Raw genomic sequence first — 26,521 nt, forward strand, 5'->3', positions numbered from 1 at the left:
ATTGTTTCCAAATGGTGTCTGTAACACGACTAATCAGACATAATGTCAGTCATCATCATGGACCCACGAGCTGCGCAGGCCAGCTTTCCATACAGCTAAACAGACTCAATAACTCCACGGTGACGTTTTGGTGAATTTGCGAAACTGAAACGATAATACTACAACAGACGCTCCTGTTAGCATATTAGCTGCTGATGTTGACTTGACGCTAGCTCGATTACGTTACAATAGCACATACAAATATGCATGAAAACTACAGACATCCCACGTGGGACTGTTTGGTAGGTATGAGTTGTTTTAGTTATATTGTAAAACTTTGCTTGGCGTGATAGATGAAGAATCCATACTAGAGATGTCCGAAAGTATCGGCCGATAAATGCTTTAAAATGTAATATCGGAAATTATCGGTATCGGTTTCAAGGAGGGACATGGCTTGAGCAGTTTGACTTTGTTTATTTTTCAATAAAACCTCAGTCCAGGTCGCTCTTCCTCTCCACTAGCTCGCCGCCATCTTGGGCCGGGCTCCAGCGTGCCCTGCCTGTCTGCCGGACCGTCAGCTCCACAGGTATATTAATAAAACATAGCTGCTTAATGTTCTTTTTAGCATACCGGTATTCAGTAACCTGGACCTTAAATCCTACTATATAGCTCTTAATCTTCTTCCCTTTATGCGATTTCAAATTACCAGTATTGAAATCAGCCTCCTTCATTTTGAAAATGATGACAGGGAAGTGTCACTCGTGACGTAACGAGGGTAATACTAAGCATGCGCTAATTGTTTTGCGAAGCGAGTTTGACCCGGCAGTGATTCAAGGCAGGCGCATACTATATGCCCGGCGGCAATTCAAGGAAATACGGTATCTCTTTCCATAAACACGGCATCAGCATTTTTTTTTGTTGTTCCTTCAGGTGCTTCTTGGCCTTGTGCTTCAGGAACGTGGACACACTCCTCGTCTTCTGGGCTACTGCGGCGACCTCTACATGACTGAACGCGTCCCACACAGCCCCCTGTACGGCTTCTCTTGGCCGCTGGCGTCCTGGATGCCCGCCGGCCTGCAGCGTACCATGGACCAGTGGTTCACCCCATCGTGGCCCCGCAAAGCCAAGATCTCCATGGGCCTGTTAGAGCTGGTGGAGGACATCTTCCACGGCACGTACGGCAGCTTCCTCATCTGCGACCTGGCGGCGGCGCGCTTTGGCTACACAGACGGCCACGAGCTGCGTCTCACCGACCCCCGGACCGTCGTGCCCGAGAGCCAGTTCCGGCGCAGCATGCGGGCGCTCCGCTGCGAGGCGGATGCCGACTGCGTGTACGGGACGGACTGCCGGACCACGTGTGACACGGCAAGCAAACGCTGCAGGGAGGAGCCGGTGCGGCCCAATTTGGCCAAAGCCTGCGGCGTGCTGAAGGACTACCTCCTGAAGGGGGCGCCGTCGGCGCTGAGGGAGGAGCTGGAGAGGCAACTGCACGCCTGCATGGCCCTCAAGGGGAGCGCCGGACAAATGAACATGGAGCACTCACTGCTTCTCAACAACCTGAAGGCTCTGCTGTGGAGACAAATATCCCACACTAAGGACTCATGAGCAGGACGATGAGGAGGAACGTTCAAGTTCTGCCTCGGTGAGACACACGGCTCTCAGTTCACAGACGGTCCTGTTATCACAAAGCTGCCTTTAGTCAGACTGAGAATACACAACGTAGATCAGGGCTCTCAAAACTAGATCTACCCAGGACTGCTAAGGTCATACTTGCCAACCCTCCCGGATTTTCCGGGAGACTCCTGAAATTCAGCGCCTCTCCCGAAAACCTCCCGGAAGAAATTTTCTCCCGAAAATCAGCGGCGCTGGAGACCACGCCCCCTCCAGCTCCATGAAGACCTGAGTGGGGACAGCCTGTTTTCACGTCCGCTTTCCCACTATATAAACAGCTTGCCTGCCCAATCACGTTACAACATATACGGATATTAATAAAAAACTGCACACACAAGGAGACGAAGCAGAACGAGGATGTTAAAGCCGTCTGTAATAGTGATTCTATGTTGTCTGTCGCCATCTCCTGGTGAATGTTGGCTATAGCGTTATGGGGTTGCTTTTTGATTGGCCAACGATTTACGTGGTGTTGTGCACCTGAAGGCAAGTGACTCTCGCCAGTACGCAAATGGTAGAACAAAAGTTACTCAAATAGTGAGTTAAGTGTTGTTATTTTTCTTAGTAACCAGCAAGTACAGTACAGTTAGTAGAACTGTGTTTTTATTACTGTGTATTTGATAGGTGCCATCTGAAATTCAACTATTTATTTATAAATATATAATAAAATAAATATATATAGCTAGAATTCACTGAAAGTCAAGTATTTAATGTATGTATGTATATATATATATATATGAAATACTTGAGATGGTGAATTATACTCCTCCCCTCTTAACCACGCCCCCACCTCCCGTAATCGGAGGTCTCAAGGTTGGCAAGTATGGCTAAGGTCTAGTCACCATTTTACAGTTAGGCACTATTGAGTTCCTGTCAGAGACATTTCGCTTGTTTCCAGGACGCTGCCCAAAGTCCTGTCTCTATCTGCATCGTTTTTGGAGTTGTGATTCTATCCTGCTGGATTCAAGACTGCCAGAGGCTGTTTAACCATGATCCACCAAGGGTGCATGGGCTGCAGTTACACTGAACTATCAGGTTAGGTGGAGGGCTTTAAGACAATATGGGCCTGCGAACTGTGGATAAAAATGGGCCTGCACACTGCAAGTAAACGTGGGTCACAAGTACATATGGGCCTTCAAGCCGCGAGTAAATGTGGGCCACAAATAGATAAGGGCCTACGAACGGTAGACAGGTATAGGCCTGCGAGCGGTAGACAAATATGGGCATGTGGACAAGAAGTAAACATGGGTCACAAGTAGATATGGGCCGGTGAACCATGGTAAATTATGGGATTTTTGGGTAACAAGTACATATGGGCCTGCAAGCCACGGATATATCTGGGCTAAAAATAGATATGGACCACAAGTATATAAGGGCATGCGAGCGAGAAGTAAACATGGGTTGAAAGTAGATATGATCTTGTGAACCGTGGATGTTTATGGGATTTTTGGGTCACAAATAGATATGGGCCTGTGGTCTACAAGTAAATATAGGCCTGCAGGATGAGAAGTAAACATGGGTCACAAGTAAGTTAAAGTACCAATGATTGTCACACACATACTACATGTGGCGAAATTATTCTCTGCATTTGACCCATCACCCTTGATCACCCCCTGGGAGGTGAGGGGAGCAGTGGGCAGCAGCGGTGCCGCGCCCGGGAATCATTTATGGTGATTTAACCCCCAATTCCAACCCTCGATGCTGAGTGCCAAGCAGGAAGGTAATGGGTCCCATTTTTATAGTCTTTGGTAGATATGGTTTTGTGAACTGTGGATAATTATGGGGGTTTTGGGTCGCAAGTAGTTATGGGCCTGTGGTCTACAAGTAAATATGGGCCTGCTGGACGAGAAGTAAACATGGGCCACAAGTAGATATGGGCCTGTGAACCGTGGTAAATTATGGGATTTTTGGGTAACAAGTACATATGGGCCTGCAAGCCATGGATATATATGGGCCAAAAATAGATATGGACCACAAGAACAGTATACAAGGGCATGTGAGCGAGAAGTAAACATGGGTTGAAAGTAGATATGATCTTGTGAACTGTGGATATTTATGGGATTTTTGGGTCACAAATTGATATGGGCCTGTGGTGTACAAGTAAATATGGGCCAGCGTTCCATGGACAAATATGGGCCTGCAGGATGATTAAGTAAACATGAGTCACAAGTAAGTTAAAGTACCAATGATTGTCACACACATACTACATGTGGCGAAATTATTCTCTGCATTTGACCCATCACCCTTGATCACCCCCTAGAAAGTGAGGGGAGCAGTGGGCAGCAGTGGTGCCGCGCCCGGGAATCATTTATGGTGATTTAACCCCCAATTCCAACCCTCGATGCTGAGTCCCATTTTTATAGTCTTTGGTAGATATGGTTTTGTGAACTGTCGATAATTATGGGGGTTTTGGGTCGCAAGTAGTTATGGGCCTGTTGTCTACAAGTAAATATGGGCCTGCTGGACGAGAAGTAAACATGGGTCACAAGTAGACATGGGCCTGTGAACTGTGGATAAAAATGGGATTTTTGGGTTGCAAGTAGTTATGGGCCTGTGGTCTTCAAGTAAATATAGGCCTGCAGGCGTGAAGTAAACATGGGTCACAAGTAAATATGGGTCTGCTAGCCACGGATAAATAAGGGCAAAAATTAGATATGGACCACTAGTATATCAGGGCATGCGATCCTCAGGTAAATTTGGGCCTGCAAGCTGCAAGTAGATTTGGGCTACTTGTAAAATATGGGGTACAAGTAGTTAAGGCTGGGGTCACCAACGCGGTGCCCGCGGGCACCAGGTCGCTCAGAGGGACCAGATGAGTCGCCCGCTGGCCTGTTCCAAAAATAGCTCAAATAGCAGCACTTACCATTGAGCTGCCTCTATTTTATTTTATTTTATTTATATACTAGCAAAGCTGGTCTCGAATTGCTCGACATTTTTAATTCTAAGAGAGACAAAACTCAAATAGAATTTGAAAATCCCAGGAAATATTTTAAACACTTGTTCTTCACGTGTTGAAATAAATTAATTATTTTTTTTACTTTGCTCCTTATAACTTTCAGAAAGACAATTTTAGAGAAAAAATACAACCTTAGAAATGATTTTAGGACTTTTAAACACATATACCATTTAAATTCCTTCCTCTTCTTTCCCGACAATTTAAATCAATATTCAAGTATTTTTTTTAATTGCAAAGAATAATAAATACATTTTAATTTAATTCTTCATTTTAGCTTGTTTTTTCGACAAAGAATATTTGTGAAATATTTCTTCAAACTTATTATGATTAAAATTAAAAAAAAATATTTGTCTTTGTTAGAAATATAACTTGGTCCAATTTGTTATATCTTCTAACGAAGTGCAGATTGGATTTTAACCCATTTAAAACATGTCATTTTAATTCTAAAATAATCTTAATCAGGAAAATTACTAATGATGTTTCATAAATTCAAATTTTTTCTAAAAGATCCGAATTAGCTAGTTTTCTTCTTCTTTTTTTTCGGTTGAATTTTAAAGAGTCGAAATACATTTATAAAAATATTAATCTGTTTCTATATATATTTGTGAGAAATCATTCAGATGATCCGTGTTTCCACAAAGATAAATATCATTATTAATAATAACAGAGTTATAAAGGTAAATTGAACAAATTGACTATTTCTGGCAATTTATGTGTGTATCAAACTGGTAGCCCTTCGCATTAATCAGTACCCAAGAAGTAGCTCTTGGTTTCAAAAAGGTTGGTGACCCCTGAGTTAAGGGCACGTGGACTGCAAGTACATTTGGGCCTGCAGGCAGTGAGCAACTATGGCCTGCGAGTTTGAAACCCCTGACCAAGCTGAATGCTGACGTACTAAATTTCTTGCATTTACCAGTGGGCGTGTCCTCCAATAACAGCAGCAACATGCTTTGTCAACACACCGACAGAATATTTTAGTAGCTGGCAGACTCACCGGGACATTCCAGTCATATTCTGTTTTCACTTGTTTATGAGATATGAAAGATCTAGTTTAATACGACCACTTTTGACCAATCCAGAATGAAAAAGCAGTAAGACTGGTTCTTACAACCACATTTATCATTGCCTTTTTTTGTGGTGAGTTCACTGACATCCGACTTGTGGACTCTACACCCAGTGGGACGTTTAGGTGTTGCTAAGCAACCCAGTGGTCACACCCACAGAGAAGAAGCACATTTATTACCTGGTGACAGTGCAGAAGGTGTTGCTCCTGCGATGCATTCATCCATCCATTTTGTACCGCTTGTCCCTTGTGGGGTGGCGGGAGGGTGCTGGAGCCTATCTCAGCTGCATTGGGGCGGAAGGCGGTGTACAGCCTGGACAAGTCGCCACCTCATCGCAGCTCCTGCTATGCATGTTTGGATGTTAGTAAGTTGTGTATTAGAGAATGTTAGAACCTATCTCAGTGCCATAGAACACATGCTGGAATCACCTGATGAATGTTTTATATTGAACAAGATCTTGAACGACTCGCCGACATGAAGTACCGTATTTCCTTGAATTGCCGCAGGGCATATAGTATGCGCCTGCCTTGGATTACTCACTTCCCAAAATAATTAGCGCATGCTTAGTATTACAGCCGGGTCAAACTCGTGACACTTCCCCTGTCATTATTTTCAAAATAAAGGAGGCTGATTTCAATACCGGTAATTTGAAATCGCATAAAGGGAAGAAGATTAAGAGCTATTCAGTAGGATTTAGGGTCCAAGCTTACATCACACTCAAATTTTTACTCCATACCTTTGGTAAGTGCCGGAGTGAGAAGAGGTTTTAAAACAATTAGCGCATGCTTAATTTTACTGCATGCCTTTGATAAGCGCAGGAGTGAGAAGAGGTTTTAAATTAATTAGCGCCCCGGCGGAAATTCAAGGAAATACGGTAACTTTTGAACCTTGGAAAACGTGCAATGAGCAGAATGTGTGCTCACCACTGCTGTGTAAAAACTAAAAACACTTGCACTATTTTGCTGTCACAACACATGCCTTTCTTTTGTTTTTCAGTCGTTGAGTGGAAGGCCACAACATGTTTGAAGGGACCAACGTGAATGAACCAAGTATAAGATACAAAAGTGGAGTTTGTAATAAATTTATTAGCCGTGCGCTAACCGTCCCCGGCCTCGTGCTCTTGCGCTCGTAAGAAGCTGGCTTTTTTCTGGGCGACGCGGTTCTTCCTCTGCGCCAGAGACAACTTGGCGCGATTCCACCTGCGCGGAAAGAGGATCCATTAGTATTCAAAAGGGACGAGAAGCCTGCCGGTAATTTCTTTGACTAAGTGTTTGATATGTGAGGCATGCACTTGTGGACTTTACAGCAAATAAATCAAACCCCACCTTTTCTTCTGGACTTCTCTTTTTGGTTTCTTTTCGTGAACCGGGTTTGCTCTGACTGCGGCGTGGGCTTTCTTGTACATTTCCTCCACCTGGAAGCCGGAGAAAAGACACTCGCGTAAATAAATGGGTTGTACTTTTATAGCGCTTTTCTACCTTCAAGGTACTCAAAGCGCTTTGACACTACTTCCGCATTTACCCATTCACACACTGATGGAGGGAACTGCCATGCAAGGCGCCAACCAGCACCCATCAGGAGCAAGGGTGAAGTGTCTTGCTCAGGACACAACGGACGTGACGAGGTTGGTTCTAGGTGGGATTTGAACCAGTGACCCTCGGGTTGCGCACGGCTACTCTCCCAATGCGCCACGCCGAATTTGAATATCGTGATAGTCCTTTTTTTTCTGTAACTTGATGAACCACAATGAACCAACACCAGCAGCTGACATGTCTCCCCAAACCATTGCTGACTGTGGGAACTTTCTTTTCTTAGTTTATTTTGAACATGAATGTTTACAACACAATACATCAGACAATACAGTATCACCTCACATCTCATCATGCCTGAAAAGGAGTAGGAAGAAGCAAAGCTTATTTAATCCTACCCTTTTCCCACTCCAGAGCGCCCACAAATACATTCATCTACTGACCCTCTTTACAGCAAAATGACATCCATGAATGAGTAATACAACAGTTCTGTAATATGTAATCAACTAATCCAGTCATTACCAACATACTGAGATGAAGAATATCTTATTTTCAATAAGGTTGAAAGTGTTTCTTATAATTCTTCTTCTTAGTACCTTGTAAGCACCATTAATTTGAACAGCCTCTCAAACTGGAACATATCAGTACAATGTTTAAGTTTTATACTTATTAATCCATTCCATAATTTAATTCCACATACTGATATGCTAAAAGTTTTAAGTGTTGTACGTGCATACAAATGTTTTCAATTAGATTTTCCTCTAAGGCAGTGGTTCCCAAAGTGGGCGGTGGAAAGATCTGGGGGGGCGGTAGGGGGGCGGCAGTCCGAAGTCGAAGTCAGAACGTTTGTTTGACGATTTGTACACAACACGTGCAGCAGGACGAGTCAGTGGACGACGCATCAGGGTCCGGTTACCACACGCCAACATCATATTTAGTAGAACGGGGCTTCAGTGCAGTCGCCTTGCTTCTTTCCAAGCAAAGAAACCGACTGAAAATTACTGACCGCGGGGATCTACGACTTCTTCTTAGTGAGTTCCAGCCTGATGTTGAGAAGCTTATGTCCCTGCACCAAGCACATCCATCCCATTAATATTAAGTGTGAGGCAATGAAGGTTACTGGTGGAATGTTTATTTACCATTCTATGTTGCTGAAACAGTTAAAACTGCTAAAAAATAAATTGGTTTACTAAATTGGGTTTTATTTGTGAAATACACATTTGTGTTTAACCTTTCTCTTTTCAAATTGCAGCATACCAAATATCAAGAAAGAGGTGTTTGTTTCCATAGGAATTCACTGGGGAGCCAAGGGGGCGCCAGCCTGCAAAAGTTTGGGAACCATTGCTCTAAGGTTATATATCTCTTCTTTAGTTGAGAAGAATTGTTGTACGTTTTTTGGTAGCAGGTTATAATTTGCTTTGTACATCATTTTAGCTGTTTGCAATTTTACCAAATCATCCAGCTTCAATATTTTTGACTCAATAAATAATGGGTTTGTATGTTCTCTATTTCCAACATTATGTATTATTCTAATTTATCTTTTTTGTAAGACAGTTAACGAATGTAGCGCACATTTGTAGTTATTTCCCCATATTTCTGCACAATAACTCAGATAAGGTAACACTAGCAAGCAGTAGAGAATATAAAGTGATTTTTGGCCCAGGACGTATCTTGCTTTATTCATTATTGAAATGTTTTTGGCCACCTTATGTTGTATGTTTTGTATACGAGATTTCCAGTTCATTTTATGTATTTATACTCCCAAAAATCTGGTTTCTTTTACCCTTTCAATATCTACTCCGTCTATTTGTATTTGTGTCTGATGCTCTTTTCTACTGTTACCAAATAGCATTATTTTAGTTTTACTGGGATTCAAAGATAGTCAGTTTTTATCAAACCATTTTTTTAATTTGTTCATTTCTTCCGTTATTATTTTCTTTATCTTGTGTGTTTTCTCCTGAACAGAAAGCAGTTGTGTCGTCTGCAAATAAAACTAACTTCAAGTCCTTTAAACTTTACAATATAAAGATTAAACAATCTTGGTCCCGGTATTGATCCATGGGGTACACCACAAGATATATCCAACCGTGACTTAGGTGTGCTTCTCTCAGCCCCGTCTTGAAAGGACAGTAAACATCAGCCAACGCAAACGAAGGACCAACAACGTTTTGCTCAGCGTACTTGGGATCATCACAGAGAAGCAGCGTTACAACTAACGTGGGACCGGGAGGATGAAAATCTGTTTTGCTCTAAATGGTCAGCTGCTAAAAGCCAATTTTATTTATCGACTCAAATACTGCACCCTGGTGGCCGCAGTGTGCAATAGCAACATTTCAACACCAGAGCACACTTTGACCAACAGGACATTTTGCAGGACGATATATTGTCCCACAAACGATTGCAGAGAAACAATATTGTCAGCATTACTTTGAGACCTAATATAATAATAATAATGCAAATAGCCTTTTCAAATATTTCTCATTACTGCAGTATTTTAGCACCCCAAGGGCTCCGTCTAAATCAGGGGTCACCAACGCGGTGCCCGTGGGCACCAGGTAGCCCGTAAAGACCAGATGAGTCGCCCACTGGCCTGTTCCAAAAATAGCTCAAATAGCAGCACTTACCAGTGAGCTGCCTCTATTTTTAAAATTGTATTTATTTACTAGCAAGCTGGTCTCGCTTTGCTCGACATTTTTTTAATTCTAAGAGAGACAAAACTCAAATAGAATTTGAAAATCCAAGAAAATATTTTAAAGACTTGGTCTTCACTTGTTTAAATAAATTAATTTATTTTTTTACTTTGCTTCTTATAACTTTCAGAAAGACAATTTTAGAGAAAAAATACAACCTTAATAATGATTGTAGGATTTTTAAACACATATACCTTTTAAATTCCTTCCTCTTATTTCCTGACAATTTAAATCAATGTTCAATTAATTAATTTTTTTATTGTAAAGAATAAATACATTTTAATTTAATTCATTTTAGCTTCTGTTTTTTCGACGAAGAATATTTGTGAAATATTTCTTCAAACTTATGATTAAAATTCAAAAAAATAATTCTGGCAAATCTAGAAAATCTTTAGAATCTAATTTAAATCTTATTTCAAATTCTTTTGAATTTCTTTTAAAATTTTTGTTCTGGAAAATCTAGAAGAAATAATGTTTTGTCTTTTTTAGAAATATAGCTCGGTCCAATTTGTTATATATTATATCAAAATGCAGATTGGATTTTAGCCTATTTAAAACATGTCATCAAAATTCTAAAATTAATCTTAATCAGGAAAAAGTACTAATGATGTTCTATTAATAATTTTTTTCAAAAAGATTCGAATTAGCTAGTTTTTCCTCTTCTTTTTTTGGGTTGAATTTTGAATTTTAAAGAGTTGAAATTGAACATAAACTATGTTTCAAAATTTTATTTTAAATTTTTTCCTGTTTTCTCCTCTTTTAAACCGTTCAATTAAGTGTTTTTTTCATAATTAATTCTCGACAAAAAAACTTCCGTAAAAGAAAAAAAAAATGTACGAGGGAATGAAAAACAGAAATACCCATTTTTTAAATATATATATATATATATATATATATATATATATATAGATTTATTTATTAAAAGTAAATTGAGCAAATTGGCTATTTCTGGCAATTTATTTAAGTGTGTATCAAACTGGTAGCCCTTCGCATCAAACAGTACCCAAGAAGTAGTTCTTGGTTTCAAAAAGGTTGGTGACCCCTGGTCTAAATGAATGTGTTTTTTATTTTTTCTCCTCGTTTCAACCCCTTTTTGAGCCCGAAACAGGCCACAAAAAGTCATCAAATTTTGCAGATGCATTAGGTGTGGCAAACATTTTTATATTTTGAGGTAGAGCTGGGCAATATATGTTGTCTCTGTACGATATAGAAAATGACTATATCGTGATACCTGAGTATACATTCTCACGTAGTTGCTTTTAGCTGCGGGCATTACACTTCATGCGTTTCCCACTCTCTTTTCTCTCCTTCTCACAGAGACGTAAAACAAGCACACCTTCTTTCATATGTTACATGTGCAACGTCACACGCTCTCGCTGAGCAGAGGTAGCGACATGGTAACGTTAGCTGTGATGCTAACGGTGAAGTTTGGGTGGTAATACGAGAGAAAGAAGGTGCGAATCAGGTAACAAGTGGAAGAATTAATTCCCAAGAAAAATAGCACGGGATCCATCGTCCGGCGGTGGTTTGACTTCAAGCGGGAATATGTTCAACATTTATGCAGCAAAAGCGTTGCTACAAAAAGTAGCAGCACTGCTAATGTAGCATCATTTGAAAAGTCACCCGCTGGAGAATGAAGAGTGCTTGACACTCTGCATGTCAACATCTCCATTCAGTGCCAGACCCACTAAATGCAGAAGCAACAATTTCCACATCAACACCGTATGAAAAATATAAACAACAACAGGATACAACGTCCACAGTAACCGACCACATTTAATTTCCTAATATGCAGCTAATTTTTTTTGTCACTTATTGAAATATCGTGTGTGACATCATGCACAAAAGTGCACTTTGTTCTTAACTATTGTAGTGGCTTTCTGTACAAAAGTACACTTTAATTTAGTGTTTTTTTGATATGTCATCTTGGTGACATCATTCACAAAAGTGCACTTAGAGCTTGTTTTAAAATGTCTGACAATCTTTCATTTTCTGTTTTGAAATGACATGTTTGTGCCACTGCTTAATAAATAGTTTTGGTGAATCGACTTAGTTTTGATTTCCCTCTCTGCATGAAAGTTTAATTAATGCAGTATGAAGATGAATGTTTTGAGACACATAAAATTATCATACTGCTGTGATTATATGCATCAAGTGTACATTCAAGACTAAGGCGAAATATCGCGATATATATCGTGTATCGTGACATGCCCTAAAAATATTGAGATATTAATAAAAGGCCGTATCACCCAGCCCTATTTTGAGGTGTCGAAAACATTTTAAAATTGGTTCTCTAGCAGCAACTTTAATTTTAGCCCCTCCCACCAGTTGCATGAATCGACACAAAAAACGTTTGGAGACGGTCGGTTATGACAGGACGATTGTAAAAAAGAACCCATACGTGAAAAACTAGTTGGCCGTTTTTCAGGCACAAAAGAGGTGGCGCTTTGACAAACTCCTCCTAGTTAACCACTGAACATCTTTAAGTGCAGTTAAAAAACAAACTGTTCGGGTGAATTATTTCTGTTGCCATCACTTCTCAAGAAAGTTGGCACAGTTCGATCTTGCTCTGAAGCTGAAATACTCCAACACCGGGCTGTGCAGTCGTATTTTTGCGACTGAATTTTGTTCGTTCCCCACAAGCGATTGTATGATAGCGTCCCGCCACCAGCCACTAAGTCAAAGATTGTGTACGGCTGGCAGCATTCCCTGTAATAGAAGAGTTTATTTCCATGACCATTCTTTAATGGTCGTCTTCTTAATTAGCACAATTGTGCTTTATATAACCACTTTAACGGCGTCCACTAAATTAACTATCAAATTTCTGATCTGAATTTCATTCTAGTATGGAATGAATGCGCCCAGGTGCTGAAAGGGACAAAGAGTGAACCCTCTCACACCCGGTTTGGAAACGAGAGACAAAGAACATTTATCAATGCAAGCAAGGTGAAGACTCCGTTTTTATTTATTGTTCCATGAATTGATTTATAGATTGGCCAAGCCCGCTTTGATACCAACAAATCATTTGCTCAAAGTGTAGCAAAGTGGGGAAATATACCTTTTTATATATATATATATATATATATATATATATATATACACACACACACACACATATATATATATATATATATACACATATATACTAGGGGTGTAACGGTACACAAAAAGCTCGGTTCGGTACGTACCTCGGTTTAGAGGTCACAGTTAGGTTAATTTTCGGGACAGTAAGAAAACAAAACATAAATGTTTTGGTTATCTATTTACCAAATTTGTAAAAAATGGCTTTATCCTTTTAACATTGGGAACACTATAATAATTCTGCCCACGTTAATCCACATTAAACTGCCTCAAGTTGCTGCTTTGATTAAATAAAATGAAAAAACCTTTCTTCTACATATAAAAAGTTTAACATTTAACAGTTTCCATTGAAACTGTTTAATGTCAACTCATCATGCTTAATTTATTACAGCATTTGGGAAGCCTGTAGTTGACTATTATTATGTAAATGTTGTATTTTTATCAACATGTGATAGCAGGGACCCTGCTATTCAAAACTAGGCTGCTACATTACTAATGATTCGTGTAACTATAGCTAAAAAATAGTACAATTGCAATAGGAGAGACTATTCATCCCTAAACACAATGGAGTTCAATGAAATAACAGACAGACAGGGCACACACACAGAAAAATGAGCAAACGTTACGCTAAAAGCTAATTAGCCTTCATCTTAGGCTTATAATGTGAGCGAGCTGAGCTGCAGTTTAAGTTTCTAGAAGGTCAACGGGCTCATAGTAATGTTTGTAATAGTTGTGACTGGGAAGTGTTTAGTATAATTTGGGTATAGTCCGCTCCTCCCCTGCTAAATAAATATCTCTGCTCGATGCTAAAGCATTGACTACATCGTTCTGAAGTCTGAATATGCACTGCTGAATGGCTATTACATCGCTCTGAATACGCACTGCTGATTGGCTTTGTATGTAACCAATCAGATGGTTGTGTGGGCGGGACAATGAGGCAGAAAGCAGAGCAGCTTGTGAAGACTTCTGCTTCCGAACTTATTCGGTACGCCCGCGTCGAACCGAAACCCCCGTACCGAAACGGTTTGATACAAATACAAGTACCGTTACACCCCTAATATATACACACATATATACGCATATATAAATACACACACATATATATGTATTAGGGGTGTAACGGTACATGTATTTGTATTGAACCGATTCGGTACGGGGGTTTCGGTTCGAAGGTCTACCGATCGAGTACACATGCTAGCAGCAACCGGGCTAGGACATAAGCCAGAGCTGGAAGACCCTTCTGCCTGGTTAACATCTCTCGTTTGGGAACACTTTGGCTGCGCGATACAACAATGGAGGACGGATGTTGGCTGAGATTGTTCGGCAGCTGCTTCTGACAACACGTCAAACATGTGTTGCATCTTTCCTGCTTCCGGCTCCAAGTGTGTCCAGGGGAGACAATCCTCCAGGGCTGATGTATTCTCATAGGCAAAACCCTTCACTCTACCCGGCAGTGGGTCTACACAGCTCCGGACTCCAGTGTAAATGAAGAGTCCGGCAATTAGTTGCAAATCGTGGCTTTATTGAGGTCTTGCACACAGCCAATCCAACAAAACACCAGCCGCACTCGCGCTAAGCTCCCTCACCTCGCTCGCCCACACACTCACTGACTTCCCATGCTGTCACACATTAAAGGGCCACACACACACACACACACACACACATATGCTACTCTCATAACACAGTGGTTCTCAACCTTTTTTCAGTGATGTAGCCCTGTGAACATTTTTTTTTAATTCAAGTACCCCCTAATCAGGGCAAAGCATTTTTGGTTGAAATAAAGTGATAAAAAAGTAAAATACAGCACTATTGCATCAATTTCTGATTTATTAAATTGTATAACAGTGCAAAATATTGCTCATTTGTAGTAGTCTTTCTTGAACTATTTGGAAAGGAAGATGTAAAAATAACTAAAAACTTGTTGAAACATAAACAAGTGATTCAATAATAAATAAAGATTTCTACACATAGAAGTAATCCTCAACTTAAAGTGCCCTCTTTGGGGATTGTAATAGCGATCCCTCTGGATTCATGAACTTCATTCGAAACATTTCTTCACAAAAAAGAAATCTTTAACATCAATATTTATGGAACATGTCCACAAAAAACGGCGGGCGGTGTGGATGAACGTGGACACTGACTTAAACAAGTTGAAAAACTTATTGGGGTATTATATTCAGTGGTCAATTGTACGGAATATGTACTGTAATGTGCAATCTACTAATAAAGTATCAATCAATCCAAAAAAAAAAACACTTTATATGTGGAGAGGTTTTGTTAAGAAACCATTCTGAGCCTTATCTTGTTTAGTTTATATATGTTGACCACATTAACCCTGGCAATGGATCCTGTGTGTATATGTATGTTATGCCATTGTTTACAAATTTGGTAAATAAATAACCAAAAAATGTATATATTGTTTTCTTACTGTACCGAAAATGAACCAAACCGTGACCTCCAAACCGAGGTATGTACCGAACCAAAATTTGTGTACCGTTACACCCCTAATATATATATATATGCATATATATATATACTGGGTTGTACTTGTTGTATATATATACACACCATACCAACTTTATTTCTAAAGCCTTTTAAAAACAACCACAGTTGAAGAACAAAGGGCTGTACACCACAAAAAAATAAAGGCAAAGGACTGACTAAAAATTAATATTTAAAACCGAAGTAAAAAACACATTGAAATAGCAAATACAAATTACCCTAAAAACAATTTGTTAGATAAAAAGCAGTTAAAGGTTAAAAACAGTTATAAAGTTAAAATCAGTTTAAAGTCTCATGCTGGGTTAAAAGCCAGTGAATAAAAATGGGTTTTAAGAAGGGTCTTAAAAATAGCCAAAGAAGTGTCCCTTTCCCCACAACTACCCCGCCCCTTTTAGGTTGACTGACACAAATGGCTCAAACTGTCTTATCTTTTTGTTTTCTGAACCCACGCCGCCGCCAGGGTGCGATTTGTTGGCTAGTGTGTACCCTCCTGTTAACAATTCCACCTGACTTCTTCCCTTTGTGGCCCAAAAGCTGAATTACATCCATCCATCCATCATCTTCCGCTTATCCGAGGTCGGAAGCTGAATTACACTCGTTTTCAAATCACAGGACCCTCTTCGTCCCCCAACAAATTGGGTGACATTGACCCTTCCTGGTGCACCACACTGATGAATGGCTCCAAAATAGGCCCTTGGGCACGGGCTGACTTATTCTGGTATTGTGGGGAGCACAGATTGTACATTACAATCCTAACGTCAGCCGTTGGGCTTTGTGCGGTGGTTAGACTGGTGACCCCACTCACCCTAATGGGTACCAAATTAACACCCCTTTGAATTCCTGTTTCAGCGGCCTCTTTAACTTCCCGCCGATGCCGCCATGTTCTATCTAGGAGAAGTGTAACGGGCTCCTTTGATTTGATGAGAAACCCTGATGGTGTTTACTTTGATGCAATAGGGCAACCAAGGGGGGTCCCCTCACAACATAAATTGTGGTGTCAATCCTGTGCACTTCCTATCATTGGTGCTATTTTTCCTGTGACTGCCACTAAAAATGTAGAACGCATTAACTATTTTTTTTATAATCTGTTGAGACTGACCAACCAGACACGTGACGCTGTTGAGGGACTTGCTGAACAACTTGCCCCGACCCCCCTCATGGCCGTCCAGAACCGCATGGCAGTTGACCGCATCCTAGCCAAGGAAGAAGGTGTGTGTGCAATGTTTGGTGACCAATGCTGTACCTTCATTCCTAACAACACCGCCCCCGATGGCTTGGCCCAGAGGCCCTTTGAGGACCTCCAAGCCCAGTCTGAGGCTCCAATAGCATATCTTAAAGTTGCTGCAGTTAAAAAGATCGTAGCTGGACTTTGGGAACGGGGCGGGCGCGCCGCCGCCCGACCTACACCCCTGCCTCTCGGCGCCCGCGGGATGCTCTTGACTGAGTGTCCCGCCGGGATCCGAAGCGTTTACTTTGAAAAAATCAGACTGTTCAAAGCAGGCCGGTAGCGCCTGAAAACCCCAGCTAGGAATAATGGAATAGGACCCCGGTTCTATTTTGTGGGTTTTGCTCTCCATGAACTGGAGCCATGATTAAGAGGGACTGCCTGGGGCATTCGTATTGTGCCACTTGAAGTGAAATTCTTGGACCGGCGCAAAAAGGACGAGGGCAAAAGCATTTGCCAAGAGCGTTTCCAGAAGTATCTGAAGAAAAGGGAGACTTGGACCCGGACAGACTTTTTCAGTGCCCTTTTGACAAGAACCACCAGATACGTGTTTTTCGCCTACCTTATCACATAAAATGCAAGAAAAACCATCCACAACTGGCAAAAGAACTTATGGTTTTAAGGTGTCACTGACCCCTTCAAAGATTGGCTCCAAGGCACCTTTGGCAGGTGGACTGACCTAATTAGGTCTGTCCTGGTCTCCATTGGAGTTTTCTTGGCCATCATAGCCTCATGCGGTCGCTTTGTCGCCCCTTGTGGTAGGCCTCTATTCACCCGCATCATTGTTAGAGCCATAGGTCAACCCTACCCTGTTTCTGGGTTTGCTATGTCTCTGAAGGGGGTCAAGCAAAGTGGTGACTTTCGAGAATTGCTAGTTTCCCCCGCTGACCATGACGACTTTGACGTGGACTCCCTCCATCCATCTCCCATGTAACTATGCTTTTATTTTAGTGCTAACTTGCTAAAACTTTAATGTGGGGCGTGCTTTAGAAGTTTTGTAATTGTATTAGAGATCTTTTGTAGAAGATCTGAAGGGGGATTGACGGAGATAGATATCGACATATATCCATATTCAAGAATTATTTCTTAAACAGCTAGTGTTTTCCATTTGAGCTCTTTATGGTTGGCTGCTAAGTAGTGTGCTTGTGTTAACCTTGGAGCTGTAGGAATGAGTAGACTAGCCATAACTCCCTTCTTATCTGTCCCTGGCCGGCAGAAGAAGAGATATGAAGATTCGCTCTGAAGGGGGGGCGTATGGAAAAAGACAAGACTTCCGGGGCGTCTTCAGATCTACTTGGGCGATGCGATTTGAATGTGTTGGTCGTAGATTGGTCTCGCCAAAGCTTTGGAATAAATTGCAAAATAACTATTCTGTTTCTGGGTTTCATTTAAAATCAGCTTATGTGTCATCAAAAGAACGGGGTTGACCAGCAACTTAAATTCCCTCGGAGGAACATCTGGTCCAAACGCGCTATATATATATATATATATATATATATATATATACACACATACACACACACACACACTTTTTAAAATCTTGTTTAACAGGCTTGTGGCCCATTGCAGAAAAAATAAAACTAAAGTGCCATTTTCAAACGTCTGTGTTCGGGACCACTAAAATATCAAATGTTTCACCGGATTGGACACGCTTGCCCCAAATTTTGTTTAGGAATTGAGTTTGTGTTAAGACTCTTAAAAATAATAGTAATGGAGTACATAGAATTGCCAATGCGCTGCTGTTGGGGTCCTAAACAAGAGCAAAAAGCCACACTTCATTCCTCTCAAAGTAACAGGTAAGCCCACATTTTAGTACCATACATGCACAGTAGGAAGAGGATTCATATGGCCCCATGTCGCGTTTTACCTGACACATGAAACATAAAAAGGAGGAGTGCACTATCCACTTTAGCTATCAGATGGCATTAAGGTGCTGAATATCTTAAAAATGTGTCTTGTGGCAATTCCAACTTCGACCACAGCTATGTAGAAGTGGCGCTTACCATTTTCAGCGGACTGCATTGCAAAACTTTGCAAAAAATGGGGCCACATGAACCCCTTCCCGACTTGAAAAGCCATCAGAAACAAACCGTACAGTGTCGGGCGTGACACCGTTCTTGATGAAGCGAGAGAACTGCTTCTTGTACACCTCCTCATCCTCCTCCATCAGGTAGGACATGTAGTCCGCCACGTTCATGCCCAGGATGTGCTTCCGGTGGACCTCCGCGTTAAACTCTTTGCTCTCTGCGTCGTAACCGGGGAAACGTTTTATGCTGGAAGCGTAAGAGGGAAAAAAAGCAATTTAGACTTATGTTGTTCACCCCAGCGAGGAATTGGATTAAATCTGACTTTAGCGGGTACTCTATTTTCCAGACTATAAACCACTACATTTTTTACTACACTTTGTACCCTGTGGTTTAAAATTGTGTGGCTAATATATGGATTTTTCTTTGCTTACAGCCATAAAGCAAATAGTTTGTCAAAAACATGCAGACACTTGAATGGTATTATTGTTTGTGCTATGGCGCCATCTTTTGGACAAGTTCGCTCACTGCAGGTGCTGCTGGGTGAATGTGAATTCTATCCATCTCCTACTGCTTGTCCCATTCCTTCTGTTTATAGCTTTGAACCGCAAGTACAAGTTCCGTTGCATCTTGTAATCGTCTATAGTGTTTTCACATGTATGGATTCTGAGGGCCCAGTCACATGTCTACGGCTTTTCCTACACACTAGTGAATGCAACGCATACTTGGTCAACAGCCATATAGGTCACACTGAGGGTGGAAGGATAAACAACTTTAACACAGTTACAAATATGCGCCACACTGTGAACCCACACCAAACAATAATGACAAACACATTTCGGGAGAACATTCGCACCGTAACACAACATAAACTCAACAGAACAAATACCCAGAACCCCTTGCAGCACTAACTCCGGGACGCAACAATATACACCCCCTGCCACCCCTTACCCCACCCACCTCATGCTCTCAGGGAGAGGAGGTTTTAAATTCCAAGCTACTGTTTTGAGGCATGTTAAAAAGAATTATGCACTTTGTGACTTCAATAATAAATACGGCAGTGCCATGTTGGCATTTCTTTCCTATAACTTGAGTTGATTTATTTTGGAAAACCTTGTTACAATCTTTAATAAATCAAGCGAGCATCACAACAAAATGAGGCATACTAATGTGTTAATTCCATGACTGTATATATCAGTATTGGTAATTAAGAGTTGGACAATATCGGAATATCAGCAAAAAAAGCCATTATCAGACATCTCTAATTATTAACTCACAATGGCATTCTTTTTGTATAGTTTCCCTATCATAAAGTCCTAAGTAAATTCATTAAAACGTTATCATGGAGTTATTAAGTCTGTTTAGTTGCTTGGAGAGAGAAGTTCCGCAGATAGTGGGTCCATGGCGATGACGTTTATAAAATATTTGTGTAAATAACTTAATATTTTTATTTGCGGCTTATAGTCTGGTGTGACTAATATGGGGAAAAAAATGTTTCGCAAAAATTTAGTGGGCGCGGATTATATATAGTTTGGAAAATAGGGTACTAAATCCCTGTTGCTTCTCTCAGCCCCGTCTTGAAAGGACAGTAAACATCAGCCAACGCAAACGAAGGACCAACTACGTTTTGCTCAGCGTACTTGGGATCATCATCAAGAAGCAGGGAACCAACACCAAAAGGTTCCTTTCTATCTGACCTGTGAGGGATGGATAGTCCTCCGTCGACCGCTCCCTTCAGCGCTCCAAACACCTTGTTTCCCGTAGTGGTCCTGGCCAGGCCTGCGTCCAGGTAACAGGTGAAGGCGCCCGGCTTACCGTCCGCGCTCTCCACGTTGAACTCGTCGCCGGTCACCTCCACCTGACCCTCGAACACATTATCCATCCCGAACTTGTGCAACAACTTATAAAAAAAGGGAAAACACTCCGTCAGCATATCATGTCCTGTTTGCATGGAGAAAACAAGAAGCTTTCTTACCCTGCGAGCCAGCAGCAGTCCGGTGCAGTATGCCGCAGCATAGTTTGTGAGACCCACAGGGATGCCATATTTGGGCAGCTCGTGAGAGTACGCAGCAGAGACAATGTAGTCCCCCTCTATCTTAGCATAGGCAATCTGTCAAGACACAACGTTAAGTAAGAGTGAAGCCATTTGTCAGCACACTCGATGTTCATCAAAGTTTTCTGAGCGCCGCTGACCTGGCAGCAAATGTCCCTGTTGGACAATCGGACGATCAGGCGGTACTTGGGTGTGTTGTACTTATTCTTGTCCTGTACAACCAAGCGTTTGCGGGCGTAGAAGTCCGTTTTGCCCTCTGAAACAAAGAAATATTGGCGTGAGGCTACATTGACGAGATATACTTAATACACATATATACAAATATACGTATGCACAGATACATGCACGCGTGTGTGTACGTTTGTGTGTGTGTGTGTGTGTATATATATATATATATATATATATATATATATATATAAAAATATATATATATAATATGAAAATGTTTCTTTAAAATTTAATGAGCGTGGATTATATATGGTTTGGAAAATAAGAGTACTAAATCCCTGTTGCTTCTCTCAGCCCCGTCTTGAAAGGACAGTAAACATCAGCCAACGCGAACGAAGGACCAACTACGTTTTGCTCAGCGTACTTGGGATCATCATCAAGAAGCAGGGAACCAACACCTAATGGTTCAGTTAATTTCTATCTGTGCGGGTGTATATATATATATATATATATATATATATATATATATATATATATATATATACACACACACACACACACACATACATATATATATATATATATATATATATATATATATATGACTGTTTCGTAAGTGTGCATTTTATAATAAAAATAGGGACTGGTAAAATTATTCAATCTTTTCCAAATGACATTTCATAGACATTGTTTGCAGACAACACGCCCCATTTTGTTAGGAGAAAATACACATTTTTGTGTGTGTGTGTATATATATATATATATATATATATATATACACATACATACATATATACATATGACTTTTTCGTAAGTGTGCATTTCATAATAAAAATAGGGACTGGTAAAATTATTCAATCTTTTCCAAATGACATTTCATAGACATTGCAGACAACACGCCACATTTTGTTAGGAGAAAATACACATTTTTGTGTGTGTGTGTATATATATATATATATATATATATATATATACTCACACACACATTTTCCATCCATTTTCTACCGCTTATTCCCTTTTGGGGTCGTGGGGGGCGCTGGCGCGTATCTCAGCTACAATCGGGCGGAAGGCGGGGTACACCCTGGACAAGTCGCCACCTCATCGCAGGGCCAACACAGATAGACAGACAACATTCACACTCACACACCAGGGCCAATTTTTAGTGTTGCCAATCAACCTTTCCCCAGGTGCATGTCTTTGGAAGCCGGAGTACCCGCAGGGAACCCACGCATTCACAGGGAGAACATGCAAACTCCACACAGAAAGATCCCGAGCCTGGGATTGAACCCAAGACTGCAGGACTTTCGTATTGTGAGGCAGACGCACTAACCCCTCTTCCACCGTGAAGCCCCAATATATATATATATATATATATATATATATATATATATATATATATATATATATATATATATATATATATATATATATATATATAATTGTGTGTGTGGAAGCATTAAATAACGTTACAAGGTTTTCCAAAACTAAGAATTTTTTTAACATGCCTCAAAACAGCAGCTTGGAATTTGGGACATGCTCTCCCTGAGAGAGCATGGGGTTGTTGAGGTGGGCGGGGTCGAGGTGTGTGTGTGTGTTGGGGGTGTGTATATTGTAGCGTCCCAGAAGAGTTAGTGCTGCAAGGGGTTCTTGGTATTTGTTCTGTTGTGTTACGGTGCGGAAGTTCTACCGAAATGTGTTTGTCATTCTTGTTTGGTGTGGGCTCAGTGTGGCATATATTTGTAACCATATTAAAGTTGTTTATACGGCTACCCTCAGTGTGACCTGTATGGCTGTTGACCAAGTATGCATTGCATCCACTTGTGTGTGTGAAAAGCCGTAGATATGTGATTGAACCGGCACGCAAAGGCGGTGCCTTTAAGGTTTATTAGCGCTCTGTACTTCGCGCTACAAATGCGTACACAGGGGCATTTTAAAAAGTCATACATTTTACTTTTTGGAACCACTACCAATAATTTCCAATATTACATTTTAAAGCATTTATTAGCCGATAATATCGGACATCTCTAGTCATGTGTTTACAGTTTCTGTAGTGGGAACATTTAAATGAAAATATTGCGCATTGGCTGAAAAAGACCGTCACAAATCACATGACTGGCTTGCTCATGATTTCCTCAAAATGGCTCTGGAGTCCCAATGAGATTGATACTGTTTTGATTACTATATGATAATAGCTTCAATATAGAGGCAACTTGTTTTCCCGTTATACTTTTTTTTTAATATACACACATACTTAGATAATGCATAGAAAGTAGAGATGTCCGATAATATTGTTTTGCCGATATCAGATATTGTCCAACTCTTTATTACCGATTCCAATATCAATCGATACTGATATATGCAGTTGTGAAATTAACACATTATTATGCCTAATTTTGTTTTGATGCCCCGCTGGATGCATTAAAGAATGTTAAAAGGTTTTCCAAAATATATCAACTCAAGTTTTTTTTTTTTAAAACATGCCTCACAACAGCAGCTCTGAATTTGGGACATGCTCTCTCTGAGAGAGCATGAGGAGGTTGTGGTGGGTGGGGTTGAGGGTAGCCGTGGGGTGTGTATATTGTAGCATCCCGGTAGTTATACTGCAAAGGGTTCTGGATATTTGTTCTGTTGAGTTAAGTTGTGGATGTTCTCCCGAAATGTGTTTGTCGTTCTTGTTTGGTGTGGGTTCACAGTGTGGCGCATATTTTTAACAATGTTAAAGGCCTACTGAAACCCGCTACTACCGACCACGCAGTCTGATAGTTTATATATCAATGATGAAATATTAACATTGCAACACATGCCAATACGGCCGGTTTGGTTTACTAAATTGCAATTTTAAATTTCCCGCTGAATGATGACGCGTGCGCGTGATGACGCGTGCGCGTGACGTCACGGGCTGTCAGGAAATATAAGCGCAGCACCATTTGCGGCTAAAAGTAGTCTCTTTTCATCGCGCAATTAAACAGTACTCTGGACATCTGTGTTGCTGAATATTTTGGAATTTGTTTAATTAATAATGGAGAAGTCAAAGTAGAAAGATGGAGTTGGCAAGCTTAAGCCTTTAGCCACACAAACACACGGTGATTCCTTGTTTAAAATTCCCGGAGGTGAAGCTTTACTATGGATTAGAGCGGTCAAGCAAACATGGTTCCCGACCACTTGTCAACCGGCAGGTTTCGGTGAGAAAATTGTGGTAAAAAGTCGCCTCTTACCGGAGATAAGCTGAGCTTGCGCCGTCCATGCAGCTGCCGTCGACTTCCCTCAGAGACTGGCCTCAAGACACCCTTGGACACACCCCTCCGACTATCAGGTACTATTTAATCTCGCTAAAACACTAGCAACATAATAGAAAGATAAGGGATTTCCCAGAATTATCCTAGTAAATGTGTCTAAAAACATCTGAATCCGTCCCAAAGCAATCGCCTTTTAAAAACAAAAAACTTTATTTTATTTTTTTTGTAGCCCTCCGCTATCAATATCCTCAGCCACAAATTTTTCACCCTCGCGCAAATTAATGGGGAAATTGTCATTTCAGCAGGCCTTTAAAGACACCCGTGGACACACCCCTCCCACTATCAGGTACTATTTAATCTCACTAAAACACTAGCACCATAATAGAAAGATAAGGAATTTCCCAGAATTATCCTAGTAAATGTGTCTAATAACATCTGGATCCGTCCCAATGTAATCGCTTTTTTTTTTTCAAAAACTTTGTTTCGTTTTTTTTCTAGTCCTTCGCTATCAATATCCTCAGCCACAAATTTTTAACCCTCGCGCAAATTAATGGTGAAATTGTCGTTGTCTCGGTCCGAATAGCTCTTTTTGTTGGAGGCTCCCATTATAAATAATGTCAAGTGTGAGGAACCCTCTCCCTTGTGACGTCGTCGTCTGTGACTTCCGGTAAAAGCAGGGCTTTTTTTATCAGCACCAAAAGTTGCGAACTTTATCGTCGATGTTCTCTACTAAATCCTTTCAGCAAAAATATGGCAATATCGCGAAATGATCAAGTTTGACACATAGAATGGAGCTGATAGTCCCATTTAAATAAGAAAATCTCATTTCAGCAGGCCTTTAAACTTGTTTATACGGCCACCCTCAGTGTGACCTGTATGGCTGTTGACCAAGTATGCATGGCATTCACTTCTGTGTGTAAAAATCAGTAGATTTAATGTGACTGCGCCGGCACGCAAAGGCTATAATAGTTTCAATATAGGGGCAAATAGTTATCCTATTATACTGGTATATATATTTTTTTAAATATACACAACAATATAATGCATCGGAAGGCCCTTGCTGTTTCATACTAAAATTACTTTTGTCAGACTTAATGTAATATAGCACTTTAGTAATAAAGTTCTATGATATTGACTTAAAATGAGAATGTAATGCAATAAATACCTCTCCTCCGTCGGAATTTGACTTCATATCTCTTGAAGTAAGCCTTGTTCTTCACCACTTTGACGAAACCCTAAAAAGAAATAAAGGGGTGATTTGTTTAGCGTTTGTAGCACTAAAACAGACTTCTAAACTGGCCCCGGCAGCGATATTATTATTTTTAAATGGCTTCGTTTCGTCCGCCATTAAAGCGCCACGCTGGATGAAGACCAGCGCCGGTATTCATCAGACGCCATCCGACCATTAAACCGCCACTGACCCCCGTCAAAGACCGACATCTTAGACGTTCTCTCCCCCAGAGTTGCGAAAGATGACATATTATTCAACCTTTCTCACCATTTCAGTGGGATTTTGCTGCCTTCCTTCTCGGTGTCAGCGGGGCTCTCTGCGACTCTGCGGCGGAACTTCAGTCCGACCAAAAGCGTTCCCGTGTCGGCGACCTCCGAGCACAGCGCCCCCTGCTGCATTGGAGGCGACATGACAGCAACACCAGCAGAGGGCAGCAACGACTCTTTTTTTTATACCATAAATAAAAATAATTAGAAACATTTTAAACCACTTTTTCACGCATGATGATACACTCATAACTAATTATGCAACAAAACGATTAAACTTACAGCTCTTTTTAATATATTCAGCTATTTTTTTTTGTAATATGGTCACTACTGCCTAGTTTCTCTTGTTATTTTACTGTTATATTTGTATTCCCATTATTGCTTTTTATTTTTATTCTTATTGTAATATTTTTATATTTTGTTTACATTTGGAGCCCCATTATTCACTTTTAAACTTGATCTCAACTCTGTACACTGCTGCTGGAATTTTAATTTTCTTGAAGGAACTCTCCTGAAGGAATCAATAAAGTACTATCTATCTATCTATCTATCTATCTATCTATCTATCTATCTATCTATCTATCTATCTATCCATCCATCCATCCATCTATCAATAAAAGTCCAAGGCTACAAATACTAATGCAAGTACTATTGTAGAACAGTTGTGGAATTTCTGTACTATAGGCGACTTGTCCAGGGTGTACACGGCCTTCCGCCCGATTGTAGCTGAGATAGGCGCCAGCGCCCCCCGTCACCCCAAAATGGATGAAAATGGATGGATGGATAGATTACTCATGTTAGGTTTTGAGTGGCATCCATCCATCTTCTTCCACTTATCCGAGGTCGGGT

General features: G+C 40.7%; 2 protein-coding genes across 3 annotated transcripts in view; one reads left to right on the forward strand and one right to left on the reverse strand.

The window, feature by feature from the left end:
* Positions 1-7,005, forward strand: part of dipk1aa (divergent protein kinase domain 1Aa) — a 36,493-nt gene extending 29,488 nt beyond the window's left edge. Inside the window, exons 6-7 of one of the 2 annotated variants that reach the window (XM_061919858.1) lie at positions 910-1,621; positions 6,664-7,005. In XM_061919858.1, coding sequence (XP_061775842.1) covers positions 910-1,584 — 675 coding nt within the window. In that variant the 3' untranslated portion in view covers positions 1,585-1,621; positions 6,664-7,005. Of the gene's footprint in view, positions 1-909 lie in introns of both variants that reach the window. The other variant, XM_061919857.1, reaches the window with a different exon arrangement.
* Positions 6,733-25,827, reverse strand: rpl5a (ribosomal protein L5a). Its single transcript, XM_061919859.1, has 8 exons — positions 25,674-25,827; positions 25,341-25,410; positions 20,912-21,027; positions 20,694-20,828; positions 20,416-20,618; positions 18,790-18,967; positions 6,993-7,081; positions 6,733-6,866 (listed from the first exon to the last, which is right to left on the reverse strand). The coding sequence occupies exons 1-8, from the start codon at positions 25,674-25,676 to the stop codon at positions 6,764-6,766; spliced, it is 897 nt and encodes a 298-aa protein (XP_061775843.1). The 5' UTR covers positions 25,677-25,827; the 3' UTR covers positions 6,733-6,763.
* Positions 25,828-26,521: the final 694 nt, after the last annotated feature.

This window comes from Nerophis ophidion, linkage group LG14 (assembly GCF_033978795.1).
Source record: "Nerophis ophidion isolate RoL-2023_Sa linkage group LG14, RoL_Noph_v1.0, whole genome shotgun sequence".
NCBI classification, from domain to species: domain Eukaryota; kingdom Metazoa; phylum Chordata; class Actinopteri; order Syngnathiformes; family Syngnathidae; genus Nerophis; species Nerophis ophidion.

Coding starts and splice junctions, on each gene's coding strand:
- rpl5a (XM_061919859.1), bottom strand. Junction 18,968..20,415: donor GGACTATCCATCCCTCACAG/GTCAGATAGAAA, acceptor TTACGCTTCCAG/CATAAAACGTTTCCCCGGTT. Junction 7,082..18,789: donor ACGGTGTCACGCCCGACACT/GTACGGTTTGTT, acceptor TCCGGCTTCCAG/GTGGAGGAAATGTACAAGAA.